The 19997-nt window shown below is 42.8% G+C and overlaps 5 protein-coding genes across 6 annotated transcripts; 2 read left to right on the top strand and 3 right to left on the bottom strand.

The window, feature by feature from the left end:
• Positions 1–888: 888 nt before the first annotated feature.
• On the bottom strand, positions 889–10167 carry LOC131259966 (14-3-3 protein epsilon). 2 transcript variants are annotated; one of them, XM_058261586.1, is made up of 5 exons: positions 9940–10167; positions 3582–3736; positions 3158–3463; positions 2873–3053; positions 889–2760 (listed from the first exon to the last, which is right to left on the bottom strand). In XM_058261586.1, exons 1-5 carry the CDS (start codon positions 10001–10003, stop codon positions 2705–2707), a joined length of 762 nt encoding a protein of 253 aa, XP_058117569.1. In that variant the 5' UTR covers positions 10004–10167; the 3' UTR covers positions 889–2704. The 2 variants fall into 2 exon arrangements, with proteins under 2 accessions (XP_058117569.1, XP_058117568.1); XM_058261585.1 differs by having other exon boundaries at positions 3158–3472; positions 9940–10135.
• A 1298-nt stretch (positions 10168–11465) lies between these two features.
• On the top strand, positions 11466–12638 carry LOC131261435 (GPN-loop GTPase 3). Its single transcript, XM_058263467.1, has 2 exons — positions 11466–11608; positions 11670–12638. Exons 1-2 carry the CDS (start codon positions 11564–11566, stop codon positions 12510–12512), a joined length of 888 nt encoding a protein of 295 aa, XP_058119450.1. The 5' UTR covers positions 11466–11563; the 3' UTR covers positions 12513–12638.
• A 70-nt stretch (positions 12639–12708) lies between these two features.
• Positions 12709–14292, bottom strand: LOC131261434 (polymerase delta-interacting protein 2). The gene is made up of 3 exons (XM_058263466.1): positions 14035–14292; positions 13226–13856; positions 12709–13156 (listed from the first exon to the last, which is right to left on the bottom strand). Exons 1-3 carry the CDS (start codon positions 14136–14138, stop codon positions 12710–12712), a joined length of 1182 nt encoding a protein of 393 aa, XP_058119449.1. The 5' UTR covers positions 14139–14292; the 3' UTR covers position 12709.
• Positions 14293–14532: 240 nt separating this feature from the next.
• Positions 14533–15929, top strand: LOC131260918 (SWI/SNF-related matrix-associated actin-dependent regulator of chromatin subfamily B member 1). Its single transcript, XM_058262776.1, has 2 exons — positions 14533–14702; positions 14782–15929. Exons 1-2 carry the CDS (start codon positions 14622–14624, stop codon positions 15808–15810), a joined length of 1110 nt encoding a protein of 369 aa, XP_058118759.1. The 5' UTR covers positions 14533–14621; the 3' UTR covers positions 15811–15929.
• LOC131260917 (uncharacterized) lies at positions 15926–19942 on the bottom strand. The gene is made up of 5 exons (XM_058262775.1): positions 19789–19942; positions 16774–19717; positions 16516–16710; positions 16278–16445; positions 15926–16203 (listed from the first exon to the last, which is right to left on the bottom strand). The coding sequence occupies exons 1-5, from the start codon at positions 19864–19866 to the stop codon at positions 15980–15982; spliced, it is 3609 nt and encodes a 1202-aa protein (XP_058118758.1). The 5' UTR covers positions 19867–19942; the 3' UTR covers positions 15926–15979.
• Between the last annotated feature and the right edge of the window lie 55 nt (positions 19943–19997).

Raw genomic sequence — 19997 nt, 5'->3', positions numbered from 1 at the left:
GGTTCAAATTCTCGAAGGATGATATGCATCATAGCTAGTCCTGTAAGTTTACCTTTTATTGTACCTTTCTTCAACATTTCAACCACTTTTTAAAACGGTTTTGGTAAAAGCAAGTGCTTTTGCTTTGCTGTTTACTTTTGAACAGCTCCGAACTTGTCTTTGGACTTTGTTGAAGAACTCTAAGAAGCATTGAAAAATATCCGAAAGCCAATGCACACTTGGACCTCATGACCGCTAGCCACGTCGATGAACGAGTGTGAACTGATCCAAAAACCTCATTTGCCTTGTGCATGCAGCAATAATTATGTTGCCACCTCCCCGGAGCGTTATGGTTGTTATTACTAATGCGTTAAGTGTTTCACATTGCTCTGGTTAATTTTCAAATATTTGCTGTAATTCAACTTCAACCGCTTCCTCTCTGGCGTGTCGTTGCGACATATGTGCACGCATTTCACCATTCTTTCATTAATTTATCTCTGTTGTGTGTTCAATTAGTGCTCCTGCTGCTGCTGTTGTTGCTGCTTTCATATCATTTCCCGCAAAAAAAAAAACGAGCTTCCATATCATACCGTTCATTTTCCCTTTTTCAAATGTTGTTTTGTTTAAATAATGCTGGCTCGTCCGCGCGCGCTTTTAGGTATATTGATGCTTTTACGTTTCTCGATTTTATGGTTTTTTAATAGTTACTTCTTTATTTTATATATATATTGACAAAAACAATACACATTCACTGGATTTGATTGATGAGTTTTGCGCCATCTTTCATTATTACCATTTTGCATATACAACACTTGTCCGTTTTGTTTTTCCATCCACTCTACCGTGTCTCTTTATTTTAGAAGGTGTATATTTCTTCGCTAGCCCACAAATTCCATTTAACAGCTGCGCTCTGCTAGGAGTGTACTTGTGTTTTTTAATCGTTTAAATGACGAAATAAAATATAATAAACAAATTGTTTTCTTTTGCTTCCTTAACTGCCAACACAAAAGGACTTGTGTTTCCTCTCTCCTGTTTCGTTTACGAATGCCTTATAATCAAGTGACTTCACAAGCTTTCCTTAGTGCTACTGAGTGAGGTGTGAAATAGTAGTAGTAGTAGTAGTTGTAGTATTAGTTGTAAAACTGCGTGATGGAATGGCGTGATAATTTCTTAAATTATGCATCCAAATCACAACGCTCAACTGCAAGAACATGGAAAACACACAAAAACACACACTTCACAGTGCTCTCCTCCTTTTCTCTTCATCTCTGCAGCATCCCTTTTGCTAGTGAGGGCAAGATGAATGTTCCTTTCTCCTAACACTACCCTACTAGAAGACGGCCTTGGTTGGCAGAGTCGTCTTACGCGTATCTCTCGCGAGTGCCATGCCACAATGACTTCGGGTAAAGATAGTGTGAGGCACTAGAGCGCGGGAAGAAATCCTGAGGTGGTAAGATAAGGTGTGTTGTTTTATGTAAGCAGTAAACTACTAAGAAATTATTCTTCTTTCCAGCACGTACACATGACACGCTCGCTTGCGAGTGCAATGTATTCAGCGCGAGGTATAAGAGGATGGCGCGCGCGCGCTCGAGTTTGAAACTGCTTGCTGTTTGACGCAATATACACCGCCGTCGTGTACGCAATCCGATGATGTAGGGCCACAGGGTGAAGGCAAGGAGATGGTGATGGCGCGGCAGAACAGGAGACAACGGTAGTAGAAGACGGCGACAACGACGACAACAGGTCGCGGCTGGTGGTAGTGGCGGTTGTTGTCATTGTTGATGATGTTGTTGATGGTGGAGTAGTTGTGGTTTTGTTTGTTTTGCTACGATGAAATACGAAATATGCCTTCTTTTATCTATACTATATGTGAATCCAAAATGAGGGGAATCTAGTTTGTCTTAAGTCATATTTGTGTGCTACACAACTTGCAATGATAACGCGCGGTTCATAATTCTCTCCTAGTACACACAAGGTAAAGGACACGCACAAAACAGCCCCCGGATGAATCAAGTGAGAGGGAGGAAGAGTTGAGGAATGACAAGAGAATGAGTGAGCCTTAGGTATGTTCTTTCCAAAACTTCATATTTTACAAGAACTGAACAAAGATTTCGTCTGTTTCGTTTGTTACTGCTGTTGTTGTTCGATTTTGTTGTGAGTTTCTTTTTTCCTTACATATCTCATCTCATAGTTGCTCGCTCTTCATTAGCAATGTTTGCCTCGGTTTGATATTCTTTTTCATAGTTCCTTCCCATTGTGGCGCCGTTCTTGATGATGCTAGGTTTTAGGGTTTCACACAATGCGATAGTAGTTAAGAAATAAATCGTTTCATTTCACGTGGTGGTTGTTCTTGCTGTTATTTTTTACTGTTATCAGTTAATGATGTTCTATCCACGCTGAGGATTCGTTCATTTCTCTTCATCAATGTCCTTACACAAATTGCAGTTGTTTTTGCATCTAAATTCATTCATCCGGTGCATCCTCTCTTCCCTCTACCGTCTCCAGAAAGTTCTATTATTATACTGCTGGGGGTGATTTCCTTTTCAGTTGCAGGAATTTTGCATTTCCTTGAATATTTTTTTCCTTTTATTCCATCCCTTTTTCACTATGTCTGTGTTTTGTGTATATTTCTTATGTTTATTTTCTTATTTCGTAATGCTTATCTCTTATCTCCTCTTTTAATTATTAAAATATAAACTCACACATAAAACGAGTCGCGCGCAAATTACGACACGTCCTGGTCTTCGACATCCTGGATTTGTTCCTTCTGTTCGCCTTCACCTACAAACGGGAGAGAATAGAAAAGTGCAACCACGAGGCCATATTAATAAATTGTTGCGAGCTGATAAAACAGTGTAGTATAGAGAGAAGTGCATGAACTAAGAAAACATACCATCACCCTGCATGTCGGATGTCCATAAGGTAAGGTTGTCCCGTAGCAACTGCATGATTAGAGTTGAATCCTTATAGCTTTCCTCGCTCAGAGTATCCAGTTCGGCAATAGCATCGTCGAATGCGGCTTTCGCTAGACGGCAGGCACGATCCGGAGAGTTCAGGATTTCATAGTAAAATACCTGCAGGCAAAAATGACAGAAAAATTTGAAGCTCGTTAAGCAAATGGTTCCACGAAGATGGGTAAAATCAATAAGAGAAAAAGCTCTACTAGTAGCGCACTTACTGAGAAGTTCAAAGCCAATCCCAATCGGATTGGATGCGTTGGTGGAAGGTCAGTCATAGCAATGTCACTGGCGGCCTTGTACGCAACGAGCGAATTTTCGGCGGCATCCTTACGATCTCCACCGGTTGCAAACTCGGCCAAGTAACGGTGGTAGTCACCCTTCATCTTATAGTAGAAAACCTTGCTTTCGCCAGTCGTTGCACAAGGAATGAGATGCTTATCCAACACCTCCAGAATGTCTGAACAGATATCGCGCAGTTCCTTCTCCACCTGTGAGCGGTAGTTCTTGATCATCTCAAGCTTTTCCTCGACGCCCTGGTGTGATCGATACAAATCCGTAAACAGAAAGATCATTAGAACACATCTTTTTAAACTAGATACTCGTATCAACGGGATGTTTCGGTTTAAAATTTAATGTACATACCTTATTCTCTTCCTTCTGCTCAATGGATGAGATTATTCGCCAGGAAGCGCGACGTGCTCCGATCACATTTTTGTACGCCACCGACAGTAGGTTCCTTTCCTCAACCGTCAGCTCAACGTCCATCGATGCAACCTTCTTCATTGCCTCAACCATTTCTGAAAAAAAGAACAACATCATGTGTCACATACATCACAAGAATTCACACGTCACACGGTGTGTGTTCGAAACTGGTTATTAGATGAAAGTAAATATTCAATACCGCATTAAGTTGCATCTTTTGCGAACAAAAATCGCCCACCACACGCAACGTACCCACGTCGTCCATCTCGTTATCGTTATATTGTAATGATTCATAAAGATAATATAAGCATGCTTACGTATAGCTTAAACAAATATGTACACATAACGTGTAACAGGAAATGTGTCACCTTTTGGAGGCGGATAGGCTTCTTGCATTTCCAAAAATGGTTTGAAGGAATGCTTAATTCCTGTCATTCAATACTTTTAGTAACGGTGAAACCATTTTCGTGCACAATCAAACTCTCGAACAATTTGCAACGAAATGTAATATCTCTCTTTTTTTATTCTTAACCTTAAGTATCATAAGTATAATGAACGTATCGTTATCAATAATTATTTTTTCTTTTTTATGTCGATTTTCTTTTATTAGCAAGAGTAAATTGAAGAGTACATATTCTCCGCAGGTCCAGTAAAAAGTCACGCGACCATGACGTCATTCCAAAAGCCCCGCGTAGCACGGCAAACATATGACGATAATCATTTCTAAACTTTCGGGACACTGCAAGGCCATAAAAATACTTGGAGAGAAAGCGAGATGTTACCCATTTTTCTTAGCTAGCAATCAAGAAAATGAAATGAAAAAGAGTAGAAAAAGTGCATTCAAAAGATAAAGTAATCGCACACATGCGTCGACGACTGGGCTTGTCAAGTTAGGACATTGTGCGCCGGTCGTAGTAGTGCTTCCATCTAGTACTCTGTGACTTTTGGCCTGCGGGGAGCGGCTACATGCACGCTTCGGAATTTCTTAAAAGCCTCCTTGAATCCGTGAGTCCGCAAGAAGCTTGTTAAATTGAAACACTGACTTTCTTAGTAGACGTTCTACATGCTTCCACAGTAGGCCGGCTATTTTTTCTCAACTCTATGTAACCTCACCCCCTTGCAGTATACGCGCGTATTGGCTTTGAGCGTCATGCAGGGCGCCAAGAGGCACTTACACACATTCGCGTTTCTTTTCGCGTTTTTTTTTTCGTCTACCGACGGCTCATTGTAACGTTTTCGTACGTTCTCCAAATACGTAACGGTTAGAAATAATGCCGCTACATCGCGTGAACATAATACGCACACATGCTCGAGCGCACCAACAGTTCTCGACTTTGAAAAAAGTAAGTACCGGAAAGGAAAGGTAATGTGCACGGGGGGGCACCGTCCGTCCGTCCGTGTGCCAGGCGATATGAGCACGCCTCAGGTCATTTTTGGCCACCGGTTTGTCACCAACCAAGACCTTTCATCCAGGGTTTCTTTTCTCTCCGGAAAAGGATTACGTGAGGTTGCAATAGAATTAAAACGGACATGTGGTTTGGTTCTCTTAAACCCAACGCGACATAAGAACAATGAGTTGTGGTGTGTGCAAAAAGATTTTAGAGATTTAATACTTTTTATCGCTCTTCTTTTAGATATGCATCTTTAAAAACGCTTATATCAATGTAAGCTCAATTCGTTAATTGAAATGATCGTTTGCTCTATGGGTTTACGGGAGAGCAAAATTATGAACGTTATATAATAGTATACTTGTACACCGTACCGACTGAAAGTATGTAATGAAATCCTATTTGCTCATTTGTTCTAGCTGTGCAAGCTAACGTTACTAAGTCACACAAAGATATAAAAAAAGTATTTTCTGAGTCATGCCAGAGAGCCTCAAAGGTTGGTAGTCGAGTATATTATATGTAGAACACAGGTAACTAAACGAAGGTAAATTTAAAAGGTAACAAAAATGCCTCCTCCATTACATATACTACTTTTTTGTCCTCAATTATATGGCGTCAACTAATAAAATGAATTCGAAAGCACAAAAGGTACCCACAGTATCCAAACCAAAGCACGGCTAATGAAATTGAGGAGTATCATTTTATCAATTTCAATCAAACGTATTTGCGTATTCGCTCGAAAAAAAAAGCTCCATTGGTTCGTCATATTTTACATTCTGCTTTCTGATACCAACAACTGCTGACAGGAAAATAAAAATCAAATCAATCGTCAATGAGGAAGAGATGAAAACCCCAATCACGATACGCCTGTCATATCTGTAACCTTCTTACCAATCAACCGTCTGATAATAGCACATTTATTTAGCAGAATACCCCGGCATAATCAGTACATATCGAATTTCCGAAGGCCATACACGGATGGAAAGTTCCCACTACTGTTGGTAGTCCGAATGGGCGATGTATCCTTTTTGAAAAATTCGATAATATTGAAATTGAAAATAGCACCACAGGAATGGCACTATATAGAAAAAAAAAACAAATTTGCCCAGACAAAGGTTACAAATTATAGACACCAATAGCAAGTTTGATACCGTGCGGCGTACATGATATGTCAATACAAAATTCCATTTTTTTATGCCAATATAACCACCGGACCCTTTTGGTACACGGGGCTGAAAAATAGATGTTTGTTTAGCACCACATATACGACATACCATGTAACTTTGATTGATACACAACGCCGGAAAGATCATTAACATCAATTTGTCTGCATTATATTGTGTCAACACTTCTTCCCCTAAAGGAGCGTGGTGGACTGTATGTATTCAGCGCTACATTTTTATATCAAATATTTCATAAAAGCAGTGATACTTATTTGTATTAGACAAAAACTACGATAGATTGGGCAACTAACCTAGATTAACAACTGCAAAACTGTTAGAACAATGTACAATAACAATTTATCAACAGGGGAAAATACATTGCCCCCAGAGGTTCTTTAGTTAGGTAAATGGAAAGGACCGATGAAGTAGTCACGCGGAACAACAGCCTACGCCCACATACTCAGTGTAGTGCACACAATGTAGGTCGTAGCCAATAGAATACGTTCAGTTCACAATCAACAACTCCAACAACTTATTTTTTATGCAATCAAAAAACTCCACTTCGCAGTAGTGTTGTTGTCGTCAGTCGTTCGCGTTTTTTTTAGAAATCAGAATCGATCTTTTCCAACATATTCATCACCGGTCACCTACTTTTGTACTGACCTCCAAACGGTCAATACTAGAGCCTTCATCTATCCACTCCCGCCATTGTAACGTCGCAATAGGCAGATAGATAAAAGGCAGCGGTGGAGTGATGGAGGCGATACGGAGCAGAGTCTCGATTTCTCATGAACCTTCGATAGTGTAATGATTGGAGTGGCAACATGCAACCTAGTAAGGAAGCTCCGGTGACCGATTTGGTTCTTAGAGGAGTCCTGAATTTTAAACTACAATAACGGAAGTGTAAGCGATTAACTATAAAACGCGAAGGAACCATCGAATTATAACAAATCGAAGAGGGCAGCTTACTAGATAAATATAAAAATCGAAACAAGTGTGAGGCACGAACATATGTTCCGAAAAAGCGATTTTCTACACCCTCAATGTTCGGTGGTCCAAAGCAACCATAAATTTGAAACTTTCTTTCGTGCCTTTCTTCTGCCAGTGGAAAATCTGGTGCACATCCGGATGATCCACACAGATTTTGCCATTTTAACGGGCTTGTTTTTCCAACAGAAAAAAAACTTATTTTACCCATATTTTTGAAGAAATGTCCCTAGTTTCTCCTTCTGTATCGCTATATCGCTACATTCAATATTTGAAAGATAAATAAAATATCCTACCGCAAATCATAGATATATTTAAGACACTATTTTATCACAAAGGCAGCGTACTAACATATCGTTTAAATTTTTTACTATGTTATGAGAAGGGAAAATTATTAAAATATCTGTTTTTCCGACCACCTCTATTTTTCTGATGGCAAGTTAGTAATTGATTCATTTTATTGATCTTTTGTCTCTGAATAGAATCGTGCTTTAGGATCGCATCAACCTTTTCTTGGCAATGATGTTAATTAATCTTTTTCCTTTAAATGTGTCCACCAATCGAACCATCCAAGTCTTCAAACAACGGAGCAGAAAGCACGAAGAGAATATCCTTTCTTTGGATGGTCCAAAAATTCTTTGAACCAAATGAAATAACCGTGCACTCGAAAAAGTTTGCCCTGGGCTTGCGCAGTGGCTCAACCTGTGGTCATCATTTTCAATTCCCTCGCATATAGCGCCACAAAACTAGCGTTAGCTAGCGAGATGTGACATGGTCTAGGAGCCCGACTCTGCGAGTCTGCCTTTATGATAGTAGTTGTAGAAGATTTTGCAGTCGTCATCGCCAACTGACACATCCAATTGGTTGCAGTTATGCATGGAACCTTCTTTTCATGATACGTCCTGCCAATAGGTTAATAAAAATGTTTTCAAGTAAGAAACATTCGTCCTCAATCATCCCATAAAACGACGACTTGATTCTCTGAAACCCATGACAAAGACGTCTCTAAGAACCACTCCAGGTGGGCTCCAAAAAAAAAAAAAAAAAACGGAACAGTGCCAAAGCACCTGACACGAGCCTCGGTCATTTCGGAACCACCTTGAACACGTTCATGTAGTAGTGTGGGAGTGTTCGCTTCAAGACGAAATTCTAATTAATTTGCCAATTTCTGTGACGCAAAAATGTATGAACCGCTGGTCCAAGAATTAATCTGGAAAAAACTCCAAAATCTCTAACAAGATGTTAGCCCATTTCTGGCAGTCCATCAAACAGCAACCTCGAACATTTCCAAAAGAAGCAACTCTTTGCTGCTGCTTGTTCGGTTCCAATTGCGCGGATTTGGCTTGTAGTGGTATTCAGCAATTTTCTGCCGCTGCCGCAACAGTCACACATTTACCATCGAGGAAACCGTCGCCGAACGGTATCAACGAGGAATGGAACAGCACTTTGAAAAAATGAAACGTCAGAGTGTGAGTAGTTTCTCCCGTTGCAACTTCCAACTTTACAATCCTACTTTATGAACCGGAATATGAACGTCCGGCATTGCAGAATAAATTCGTCCGAAAGATGCTTGCTTCGATGCGGAATAACGCAGCTACTTACTAGGGAATGAAAAGGGAATACTATTTTAGCATGATGTGCATGTTAAAAAGCTAAAAATTTGATGAAACTGTCAGAAAAGCCTCAACACACCTAGCGTATCATTCATCTCGTGGCTATGACGCATCGAGTTCATGTGAAAATTACAAGAGAAGTTCTGCTGCTCCCCAATATCGTATTATATGCACAATCGTGGTGCTCTCGTATGCTTTTCCCCAGCGCCTTCATCGATTTTTCTCCATTCCAGCCTAACGTACTTTTCTCCCCCCGGTCTCTCGGCCCTACCTTTCATCCACGGTTCCAACTGCCGCTTACCAATCTCGCATGGCACACACAACCTCAATGCTGACTCAAGCTTCGCGTTTTTTGCTCACTTATTCCTTGTTTCTCCATCTCATTCTTCCTAACCCATTCGGAAGCACGTTGCTAGCAGCCTGCCTCTGCTTTACCTCTTCTCTTGTGTCCCGCTTCCGCCGGACATTCCCGCGCATACTCACTACCTTTATCATCTCTTCCCTTCCCTCTTCGTTTTCTGTCGCTCTTGCACCAGCTTCTTCTTTCGCTGTACCTTGTGCTGTCCTTCTTCCCATCAACCTATCTTCCTTACCTTCCCACACACATTTTCATGAGCTCATCAGCGCGCGCGTACCATCCACACTCACACCAACTCCCGGAGCCTACTTTTCCGCTCTCATAAAAGGCATTAATTTCCATTTCTTTGCACTTTGCCAACGGTTCACTGCAGCCAAAAGTGGATGATCTAAATTTCGTAACTACGGTGCACCACTAAAAATGTCGTTGATCAAATTTGCTGCCAAACTCGGCGCAAATAACCGCCATGCGGCGCGTCCAGCAAGGCGGCGGCGACGGCAGATTAGCAAACGCACACACATCTAACTTAGCACCCACTTTGTCTCGAGCTCCGAAGCGGAGACTTTACGCAAAAAAAAGCTTTCTGCTAGGGAAGCGTGACTCCTTTTAACGAAAATTCCAGGAACAAGATCTACGTTTCCAAGTCTGAATCTTTCTAAAAACCATAAGAAAGCGATTTTTCTGAACACTCCAGCGCCGGACTCTTCGAACATGTTTGCCCGGGGGTAAGGGGAAAGGGGTCGTACAAAAAAGGTCTCCAACGGTGAAAAGATTAGTAATTCCACTTACCGTCATATCGCTCAGCCTGCTCGGCCAGCTTCGCCTTGTAGATGTTGTTTTCGCGTTCCGACATTTTGTAAGTTTTCAGAAACTCGGTTCTTTTCTACAGTTAACCCTCTTTTCGCTGCTCGAATCGCGGTACGACTGATGACGGATACGGCGCTGACGACGACCAACCACACACTACTTTCTTGCTACGCTTGCTTCGCTACACGACTGCAGATTACTTCAGTGGCTCGATGAGAGCGCCGGAGAGCTTCGATCGAACGTTCTCTCGCTGGCACGCACACACTTGCACGCACACTAGCGCAGGCGCACGTTTCCGACAATGGAAATAATGGAGAAAATTTCCGGTTTGCTGGCCAGAAAACTGTCGCTTACTTTACTTTTACGCAGCAAAATCGAAATGTAATCTAATGAAGTCGTTTGATAAACTGAAAAGGATGAATTGATGTGATACTGACACCGGTTTCACCGGCACTTGCACCTTGTAGAGAAGCACACCGAACCCGAGAAAAGAGAGATTTTGTTGGGCCCCTTGTACGGTAGCGCCCTCTATAGGGGTGTGGCTGACGCGATAGTTAAGGCTTCAGAATTTCCGGAGAAATTTGAGAATACAATTGCCGGACAACGAAAATCCGGTTGATCCGGTCTTGCTTTGTGATCATTAAAATTAATAAATTTAACATTAACAGCACACCAATTCCAGGCAAACGGTGACTATCATGATAGTAAAATCCGTATTATGTGTGCTCAGCACAAACCGCGAAACTATAGCAGGGTTGGAGAAAAGTTCAAACCATTCAGCAGTTCGCGTGAATGATGAGGTATTTATACCTGTTTCTTTTACGCGCTCGCACTGACGATAAGGAATGTGACTCACACAATTACACTGTTCGCTCCTGAGCTTTTCCCAAGTAGAGGACCAAAAGCTTGAGAACCAGTGCGTGCTAAGTACATTCAACACGCTATACTTTGCCGATTGATCTTGAAAAATGCATGAAATATTCTTCGTCCGTTTTTAAGGCATAATAAGTACAAAATAAACGTGTTCCTGCGGCGGGGGATCGGTTTTGCGCACCGACTAGCCTGCTAGAGCTTTCGCCGTTTGGATGGCGAAATTCCAGTAGGGGGTTCAAAGATATTTCAGAAACGACGGTTGATTTCATTAAAAAGACTGCGTTTTCATATTTTAACCATTTTCGTGAGAACAGAAGAAGAAAATATTTAGCTGACGGATCAAGGCAACTAAGTTGGCTGCCAAACATTAAAAAACGGACACTTTTTTGTTCCATTCCTCTTTAGCCAAAAACATCGCCTGAGGTTTGATGAAATTGAACATAGGTACGAAATTGGTTTCGAGACACTTGCAACAAAGGCATTGATAATAAATTATTATGGTAGGAACCCCTTTTGTACGTTTGATAAAATAGAAATGGGTACATTTTTCGAACCTTTGAAGTTAAATTATCAAACGGAAACTTATTCTAGATCATTTTTCTAAATTTAATCAAAACATTATCCTGTCATGTGCGCACACGAGTTGTCATTTTCCCAAGTGCGGCGCGGTTATTCAGAGTCAGAGGACTATTCGCAGGGCATTGATTGTATTTTTTGAACATTTTAAGTAAAGATGAGGTATGGGCAGCTTGTAATGGGGCCCGCCGGTAGTGGAAAGGTAAGAAAATGTTGCACCAATGCTGGTTCCACTGTACTCACCTACTTGTTGTTTTTTCTAGTCCACCTATTGTGCGACAATGCAGCGACATGGCTATGATGATAAACGGGTTATCAAAGTGGTCAATTTAGATCCAGCAGCGGAGCATTTCGAATACCAACCTTTCCTCGATATACGGGATCTGATTCAGTTGGACGACGCAATGGAGGATGAAGAGCTTCACTATGGCCCAAATGGGGGGTTAGTGTTTTGTATCGAGTATCTGGTCGAACACTCCGATTGGTTGCGCGATCAGCTGTGTGGCGTTGGTTCTGATGATGATGAGGAGGGCATCGAAGAACCGGACGATGACTACGTGCTATTTGATATGCCTGGCCAAATAGAGTTGTACACGCACTTAAAAGCGGGAAATAAGTTAGCCAGATTACTCGAGTCATGGAACTTTCGACTGTGTTCCGTCTTTCTGGTTGACTCACAGTTCATGATTGATGGGTCGAAGTTCCTGTCCGGCACGATGGCAGCGCTGAGCGTGATGGCCAACATGGAGCTCCCGCATGTGAACGTACTGAGCAAAATGGATCTGCTTAGCAAAGGCTACCGTGGACAGATGGACAAATATCTGGACCCCGATCCACACGCGCTGCTCGGAGAGGTTACAAACGAATCGGCTTGGGGACGAAAGTATCACAAACTGTCGGAAGCAATCGGCAATCTGATAGAAGACTTTAGCTTGGTTCGTTTTACCCCACTCAATATCAATGACGACGAAAACGTGTCCGATTTATTGCTGATGATTGACAATGTGATACAATACGGCGAGGATGCGGATGTCAAGATACGGGATTTCGATCCACCGGAAGAGGAAGAAGCGGAGGATCCGGACAGGCATTACAACGAAGGTTGAACTTTGCACGGAGTGTTTTCGACTCTGAAAACATTCATACTTCTTATATTTGTCAATAAAGATTATCGATATAGGCTTATTTACATGAGTGTTGACTGTGAGCGTTTTCTCCCATTTATGGCCCTAAAACTGGTTGATTTTCATTTGCTTTCTTACACACTGTATATTTCGTACCACGAAATTTACTAGAGCAATGTTTAGACATGTTCGTCACCATCATTTTTGTTATTTTTCGTATTTGGTGTTCCGGGCGTTGTCGTCGATGCAGTGTCACTTCCACCAGACTGTGGACTATTTTCGGACGATCCATCCAGGTTTGCGGTTGGTTCGTCCACGCTGCCGCTATTATTGTTATCATCCGGTTTGCTTTCCAGCGAGAATGGTGGTATACGACAGTCAAACATGTGACCATCCTCTCGTTCCATCCGAAACGTTCCCCACATATGACCACTCGGTGCTTGCAGACTAACGTGCGAGCTGTATTGAAAAGCTGGCAAGCGGGGACTGAGCACTGGTTCCTGACCAACCACACCACGACCACGTACGGTTTCTAGCGTCCCGGATAGGGAAAATATTCTCCAGTGTCGTTCTCGTAGTTGTACACTCAGTTCCCCCAAGTTTTCCAATCTTATGCAATATCTCCACTAAAAGGAAAAATGAATTTAATATAATAATTGCTGTCCGCGCAACAGTTTTGTTGTGTGTTGACTTACCCAATAAACTGACGCTGCTGGAGTTTCTCTGCATCCCATATAAAACGGTATGACCGTAACGCGTATTCCTTCCGTCGTTTCCTTATGAACGTCTGACAGTTCCAACCATGGATGGTTCTTCTTTTGCCATGCCCTCAACGTTTCTTGTGCCACGAAGGGAGGATCCTTGTCTGGTTGATTGGCTAAAAATTTATCAAAAAGTTCGTGCTGAAGCGGGTGCTGTTCGCCCGAACTGTATGGAAGTATGTCCTCGTGGGCGACATAGTCCAGACCGGGGATGGCGTACAAGCTACGACTCGACTCCTGATTCCCCAGGAATGTTACCGCCTCCGTTTGTGCTCTAATGTACGGGCAGTCGCGTTGATCAATCAACACCTGATAGAAGGTGTGCGTTTTCTTTTGCACCTCTTTGCTCGTATTCGAATTGCCATCAGTGGAGCCGGACGTTCCGGAGGAGCCACTTTCCAGCTGGTTTCCCTTCGTTTGGTTCGGCAAATCGCGATCGTACACTCGTGCCAGCCAGGGGAATAGTATTACACCACGGTATCCAAACACTCGATGTAAGAACAATTGTCCCGTCTCATATTTCCCCTGTGCCTTTGGCAACTCGAGCTTGCCTACCTCGGCTAATCTGAAACGTAAATAATTATATAACTTTAATATTGCGCCTTGCGAAGCGTAAACTAACGTAGTAACACTAGTAAAAGTATTATCAAAATTCAGATCCATTTAATGCATCCATTGTAATACGAGGGCAAGTCGGTACATTTCAGGGTACCCACATTTGCAGAACCCCATGTCTTGCTTACCGTGTGTTTTGGTACACTGATACCGAAAACAATCGAACTACTAAATTTAATCCGACGGGACGGAAATTACACAGGGTGAAAGCCTTTGACACTAATGGGCTCATAGCTTCGGCTGCACTGGGAACTTGATGTTAAACAATTATACAACTAGGCAAGAGAACGCTTCCACCAAATTACACTTTGTGTGAATTGGAAATCGAGCGATTGGAGAAATTTAACAATCGCAATCGCTGCGATGCACGTACTTTTGCAAGCGATTTTCATCACATAATGAAAACGTCAAAACCTGTGTTGAGTTTGACAGACTCTCTGTTCGATGTTTTAGTCCGGTCCGGAATGATGCGATGATATTTAGCTAGGCTTGGGAGAATCAGTTTACCATTTCTAAGACCAGTGTGGCTGGAAAGGATGGTTACCTGGTGCCATTTGGTGTAGGCACTGATAGCAAGAAAGAGGTTTCTAGTATTGAAGTAGAAGTTGCGTTGGCGACAAACAATCCCATTTTGTTGTACATTCAGCAAGGAACGCTTCTGCTGTTTTGAGGCAATCGGCTAAAAGGACAGAAAGCTTCGGGTATTGCTACAAAAATGGCTCTTAAAACATACGGCGACAAGCCGATCAGTTTCCAAGTGGAAGAAAATGGAGAATACTATTGCGTTGGTTCGGAGGTATGAAGAATTGCAGCTACACTGTGTGCACATATCGGATATCTGATTGCTAATGATTATGCTCATGATTTTGTTTTAGGTCGGCAACTACTTGCGCCTCTTCCGAGGCAGCTTGTACAAAAAGTATCCTGGCATGGCTCGTCGTTTGCTGACCAACGAAGAACGCAAACGTCTCCTCGATTCGGGCATAAGCAATCATTTGCTCTCGAGTTCCGTATCCTTGCTGAAGGCGACCGAGGTGCAGGATGTTCTCGATGGAAATGACGAAAAGTACAAAGCCGTCTCGGTGCACACATCCGAACCGCCTGCACCGAGGGAAAGTAAATCTAGCAAGAAACAACCGCCGTGGGTGCCCACCATGCCCAACTCCAGCCATCTGGACGCGGTACCGCAGGCTACACCGATTAACCGTAATCGAGTGTACAACAAAAAAGTTCGCACATTCCCCATGTGCTTTGACGATACAGATCCGACGTTGAACGTAGAGAATGCCTCACAGTCTGAAATTCTTGTACCGATTCGATTGGATATGGAGATCGACGGCCAGAAGCTACGAGATACATTTACATGGAACCGCAACGAGTCGATGATTACTCCGGAGCAGTTTGCGGAAGTGCTGTGTGACGATTTGGATCTCAATCCAACACCGTTCGTGCCGGCGATAGCGGCAGCGATCAGACAACAGATCGAAGCCTATCCGGTCGAGCCGGTCGTACTGGAGGAGGGTTCCGATCAACGGGTGCTGGTGAAACTGAACATCCACGTGGGCAACACTTCGCTGGTGGATCAGGTGGAGTGGGATATGGCCGAGAAGGAAAACAATCCAGAAGAGTTTGCCATTAAACTGTGCGCTGAGCTCGGGCTGGGTGGGGAGTTCGTAACAGCTATCTCATACTCGATACGGGGACAGCTGTCCTGGCATCAACGAACCTATGCCTACAGCGAAACCCCGCTGGCTACGGTAGAGGTGCCGTTCCGAACACCGAGCGAGGCCGACCAATGGGCACCATTTCTAGAAACACTGACCGATGCGGAAATGGAGAAGAAGATAAGGGACCAGGATCGAAACACGCGTCGTATGAGGCGTCTGGCGAATACTTTCACATAAGTGCAAGTACGTAGAATAAATATTAGACAGTAAACTTTTAACAATTATTATATAAAACCCATCTTAAGGCCCCTTCAAATGTGTATGACCAGAGACCGCAATAAATAGTAAGAAATAATACTTTTTTTTTATTCGCTTCTTCATATTTGGGCACACTTCATATTGGCAATCATGATTCATTTTGTGCGTCTGGTGTGAAGCTTGATTTAATATCTCCAGGAGGCTTTCGCCGACGAAGAAACCGAACAACATCGACGGCTGTGAAAGTTTCGTTCGATGTTCCCGATGGTTCCGCTTCACTGATTGTATGATTTGTTTGATGCTGGTCCGAGGGAATAGTCGGCGGTTGTTCTTCAACAATATAGACCTCTTTAAAAGGGCTGGTTTTAAAAGCTGAGGAGATAATTGATTAAATGACTTACAGCTTATTGGTAAACGAAGAGTTATTTTTAAAACATTACAATTACCTTTTGTTTGTTCAACAATGTTCTGCTCTGGAATAGTATCACCTGCTGCGACAGATAAGTTAATCTCTTGAACCGCATTTACTCCCTGTTCAGCGGTCGCGTAGTTTTGTCCGTTTACTTCTGTTTGCTCCTCGATGATTAAACAATTATAATCAAACTCCTCGCCGGCTGGTAAAGGAACAAAACAAGTTGTTAAATTTTCTAAGCTAATTCACTTTCTGTTCAATTGATAACTTACAACGGTTTGCGACTATCAACTCATTCATAAAAGAGTGCTGTACGTTGGGTTCTCCATCGTCTACTGCATGCTTTTTCGAAAGACTTATTTTTAAATCATCTTTGGAGTGCTCGTTGCTCGTTGATAGTACTTTGCTAGGAGTGTTCTGCTGTTCTCGCAACGCCAAACGGATTTGGTTGTGATCCTCTGCTTGCCCTATCAATATGAAAACAAACATTAATATCATATACCCATGGTTATAACATTTTTATCACACACCTGGTTCTGGGCCTGCAGAATCGTTCTCCCCAGATTGAAGACTATCATCCAGCACAGATAAAACCGTTGTGCTTGAAAGTGTCCCGGTTGGTTTCGCATTAAGTACACTCTTCAAGTCGCTACTATGATTTTTGTCGAATGAACTGGCCTGATCTTGAGATGTTAGTTCATTGCAATGTAATTTCAAAGTATTATTTTTTTTATCTGTAGCATCGGAAACCTCTTGTATGTTACAGGACCCGGCGACTGGTTCCACTGTGTGAAGAGCCCCAGATGAAGGTTCAGTTACTAGACTATAGACAGACATAATCTGAGGTACTCCTTCAAATTTGGAAACCATATGTTGCTGTTCCGCTTTAAGGAGTTCGTCCGCCACACAGGTAACACCATGGGAAAGCTGGCCATTAGCGGTATCGGGTTTGATGCCTGTCTTTCGTTTGGTTCGTGTTCTGCTTTTACGTATCTTTTTTAACACTTCGGCTGGTTTTGGAACATTGGTTTGACGGGATTTGTTATCGTTTTTTCGCACACCGGTGGGCTGTATAGTCGTTGGAGGATTATTTAAATCAGAATGGTTTTCGCCTGGAGATAGAGTTTGATCACATGGCACTGGTAAATCCCAAGGATTGATTATTGTAATATTTTTCACAATAGATGTGTCGCAGTTATTATCTTGGTACAATGTAACAGCTATATCGTTACTTTGGTGTGAAGAATTATTACTTTCCGATGCCGATTTTCCTTTTCCTTTCGGTGTATGCTTTTTTCGGGTGACTCTCCGGGGTTTTCCAGGAAATCTTCTTTCCGAACCATCGACATGTGATGCTCCTGGAAGTTGTTCACTTGAACAAGGTTTTACATCCACAACATCCGAAATTGTTATGGCTTCTGCGTGCTGATCTTCTTCGGTTACGAACACTATCTCATCTATATTCAGTTTTACTAGCAACATTGACCAGTGAAATATAGCTTTGAAACGATCGACAAACAGTTCCACCGCCGTATTGTATTCGGGATCTCTTGTGTTTCTACATCTTTTTAGCCTCTTTGATGTGGAACTATGTGTCTTTGCATCATAGTAGGCATTTAAACAGAGCCCTCGTAGACCGAGTACGGTGTTATAGTTGGGAGGAATTCTGCAAAACACTGGTTCATTGCCACCATCGTTTTCCTTCGATTCAGTTTGCGGACTCGACCAATCCAGCGGTGTCTCCATCACGGCGATCATCGTTGATTGGTCCTCTTTGTTAACAAAATAAGTACTCGATGAAAACCCTCCTTGATGGAAGCCTTCCAATAGATGCAGCAACAGTTTTGTCCGGGTATGGACACTTTTCCGGTCAGAGTCTACTGCAAGCTTGTGGCCAAACTGATAGCGAAAACAAAATTTCATTTGATCATACAATGCCCACTCACCGGTAGTTTTGAATGTCTCGCACAGTTTATCATCGCCAAAGGAATTATTTATCTCACTTGTGGTGTTCTTGATGTCAACTATGGTTTTCATCCAATTTTCGTGTGTAATATCTGTGGAGAGCTTTTTGCCCGCTCGTCTAGGCACGTCTTCGAGGGTAGCGTTAGGATATTTCTCGAGAAACTTTTCGATCGTATAATACCTCGTCCGGCAGCTAGCCCGGGAATGGTTGACGAGGTATCTGGAGCAGTCGGACCATGAGATTTTTTCTGGACCTTCTTCGGTAAGATGCTCTCCGATGTAGCTCATCAGACGCTTGTCTTCGTCCAGCGTCCAGCCGGTATGCTTGTCGACATATCGCAGCGTGTTGTTGTACCGTGCCCAGACCTGTTTCATCGTTCTTCCCGGCAGCAGGTGCTCGGGGAAATATTTAAAGTCATCTCCGTACTGCTGCACGTAAGCCGTTATCACGCAGTCCTCCACGGGTGTAAACTTTGCACCTTTCAATGGGCGAGTAAGAGTGTACTTATACCGATGGTACACTTGGACCTTGTTCCGATTAGGCATTTTCTCTACAACTTTGTTCCAAATGACATTACTGCCTATGCAATTTTCCTGCACTATCCGTAGTAGATGAGCATCCTCCTCTGGAGTCCATGGTTTCCTTTCGATATGTGCCTGCTGCGAAAAACAGGTACGAAAATGCACGAAACATTGATACTCGGACCGATTGCCCACGGACTGAGCAATGCTGCTCCAATCTTGATAGTTATGTTGACGCACTGCCGTCACTAGCAGACATTCTTCTTCTTGCTTCCAAAGGCCTTTTCTCAAACCCGGCTTAAGGTACTGGTTCCACATACCTTCGCACGCCGATGCAGTATGCCGTCCCGACACGTTTACGTTGGATATGACCAACCAATCTACCTTGAAACACTGTCCTCCAAATTTGCCATCATCGTACGATTGCAACTTTGGCCACAAGACTTCTAGGGACAGCGTACGGTAAGAGATAATATCTTTTCTGATCTGCTCGGCTTTCGAAGTACTCCCGCACATTTTTGCTCGGAGCTCACCTTCACGGTGAAGGAATTCGATTACTTGCTTCAAGATGCCATCCTTCATTTTCGTTTTGTCTTTGAGCGTCCAGTGAGTTTCGGTGCTCTCGAACATATCCAGCGGGAAAAATTCCTTCTTCACATTCTTGCGGTACAGATAGTCTGCATTGTGTGGTCCGGGGTAAAGCTCATGATCTTTAAAAAAGGGTTGCCCACAAATGTATCCCGCGATGCGAACTCTATAGGGAATGCTTTCCCTCCGATTGTATCGCATATTGTCCACCAAAGTGTCCACGTCTTTCAGCCGGGTTTGGCATTGCAGGAGCAACGTTTCGAGTTGTGCGCGAAGCTGTCTGAGCTTGGCTTGATAATGATGATTTAATGCAATCGCATTTGCTGTAGTAACATCCACATTCTGGCGGATGATGTCCTCCACTTCGGTAGTATAACATTTTTGGTTTCTCGAGGACTCCTTAAAGGGGAAAAAGCACATGATTGGACGGCTAATGCTAGTTGGAATTACATCTAAAACCAGACTCTTACCTCATTCCAGAAATATTCATTCTCTGTCTCGGATTCCGTGCCGAAGGAACTTTCATTGTCGGAGCTTAAATTATACATAGTTTTGACGAATTCTATATTTTACTCTCATAACTCACTGCTTTGTAAAGCTACTTGCTTGGGGTTTGCAGCTTTAACTTCGATCCTACGGATGAAATAAAGAGTACTGTTTGCAAATGCATTGTTTTCAT

The sequence above is a fragment of the Anopheles coustani genome, chromosome 3 (assembly GCF_943734705.1).
Source record: "Anopheles coustani chromosome 3, idAnoCousDA_361_x.2, whole genome shotgun sequence".
NCBI lineage: Eukaryota > Metazoa > Arthropoda > Insecta > Diptera > Culicidae > Anopheles > Anopheles coustani.
Note: the sequence above shows the minus strand (reverse complement) of the source record. Positions and strands in the feature narration are given on the sequence as shown.

Coding starts and splice junctions, on each gene's coding strand:
- LOC131261434 (XM_058263466.1), bottom strand. CDS start 14,138: ATGAGCCCATTAGTGTCAAAGGCTTTCACCCTGTGTAATTTCCGTCCC. Junction 13,857..14,034: donor TCAGTGTACCAAAACACACG/GTAAGCAAGACA, acceptor TTTACGTTTCAG/ATTAGCCGAGGTAGGCAAGC. Junction 13,157..13,225: donor CAGCAGCGTCAGTTTATTGG/GTAAGTCAACAC, acceptor TTTTCCTTTTAG/TGGAGATATTGCATAAGATT.
- LOC131259966 (XM_058261585.1), bottom strand. CDS start 10,003: ATGTCGGAACGCGAAAACAACATCTACAAGGCGAAGCTGGCCGAGCAG. Junction 3,737..9,939: donor GCAGGCTGAGCGATATGACG/GTAAGTGGAATT, acceptor TCTTTTTTTCAG/AAATGGTTGAGGCAATGAAG. Junction 2,761..2,872: donor ATCCGACATGCAGGGTGATG/GTATGTTTTCTT, acceptor TCCCGTTTGTAG/GTGAAGGCGAACAGAAGGAA.
- LOC131260917 (XM_058262775.1), bottom strand. CDS start 19,866: ATGTATAATTTAAGCTCCGACAATGAAAGTTCCTTCGGCACGGAATCC. Junction 16,446..16,515: donor GTTGATAGTCGCAAACCGTT/GTAAGTTATCAA, acceptor TTCCTTTACCAG/CCGGCGAGGAGTTTGATTAT. Junction 16,204..16,277: donor CATTGTTGAACAAACAAAAG/GTAATTGTAATG, acceptor TTATCTCCTCAG/CTTTTAAAACCAGCCCTTTT.
- LOC131260918 (XM_058262776.1), top strand. CDS start 14,622: ATGGCTCTTAAAACATACGGCGACAAGCCGATCAGTTTCCAAGTGGAA. Junction 14,703..14,781: donor ACTATTGCGTTGGTTCGGAG/GTATGAAGAATT, acceptor ATTTTGTTTTAG/GTCGGCAACTACTTGCGCCT.
- LOC131261435 (XM_058263467.1), top strand. CDS start 11,564: ATGAGGTATGGGCAGCTTGTAATGGGGCCCGCCGGTAGTGGAAAG. Junction 11,609..11,669: donor GGCCCGCCGGTAGTGGAAAG/GTAAGAAAATGT, acceptor TGTTTTTTCTAG/TCCACCTATTGTGCGACAAT.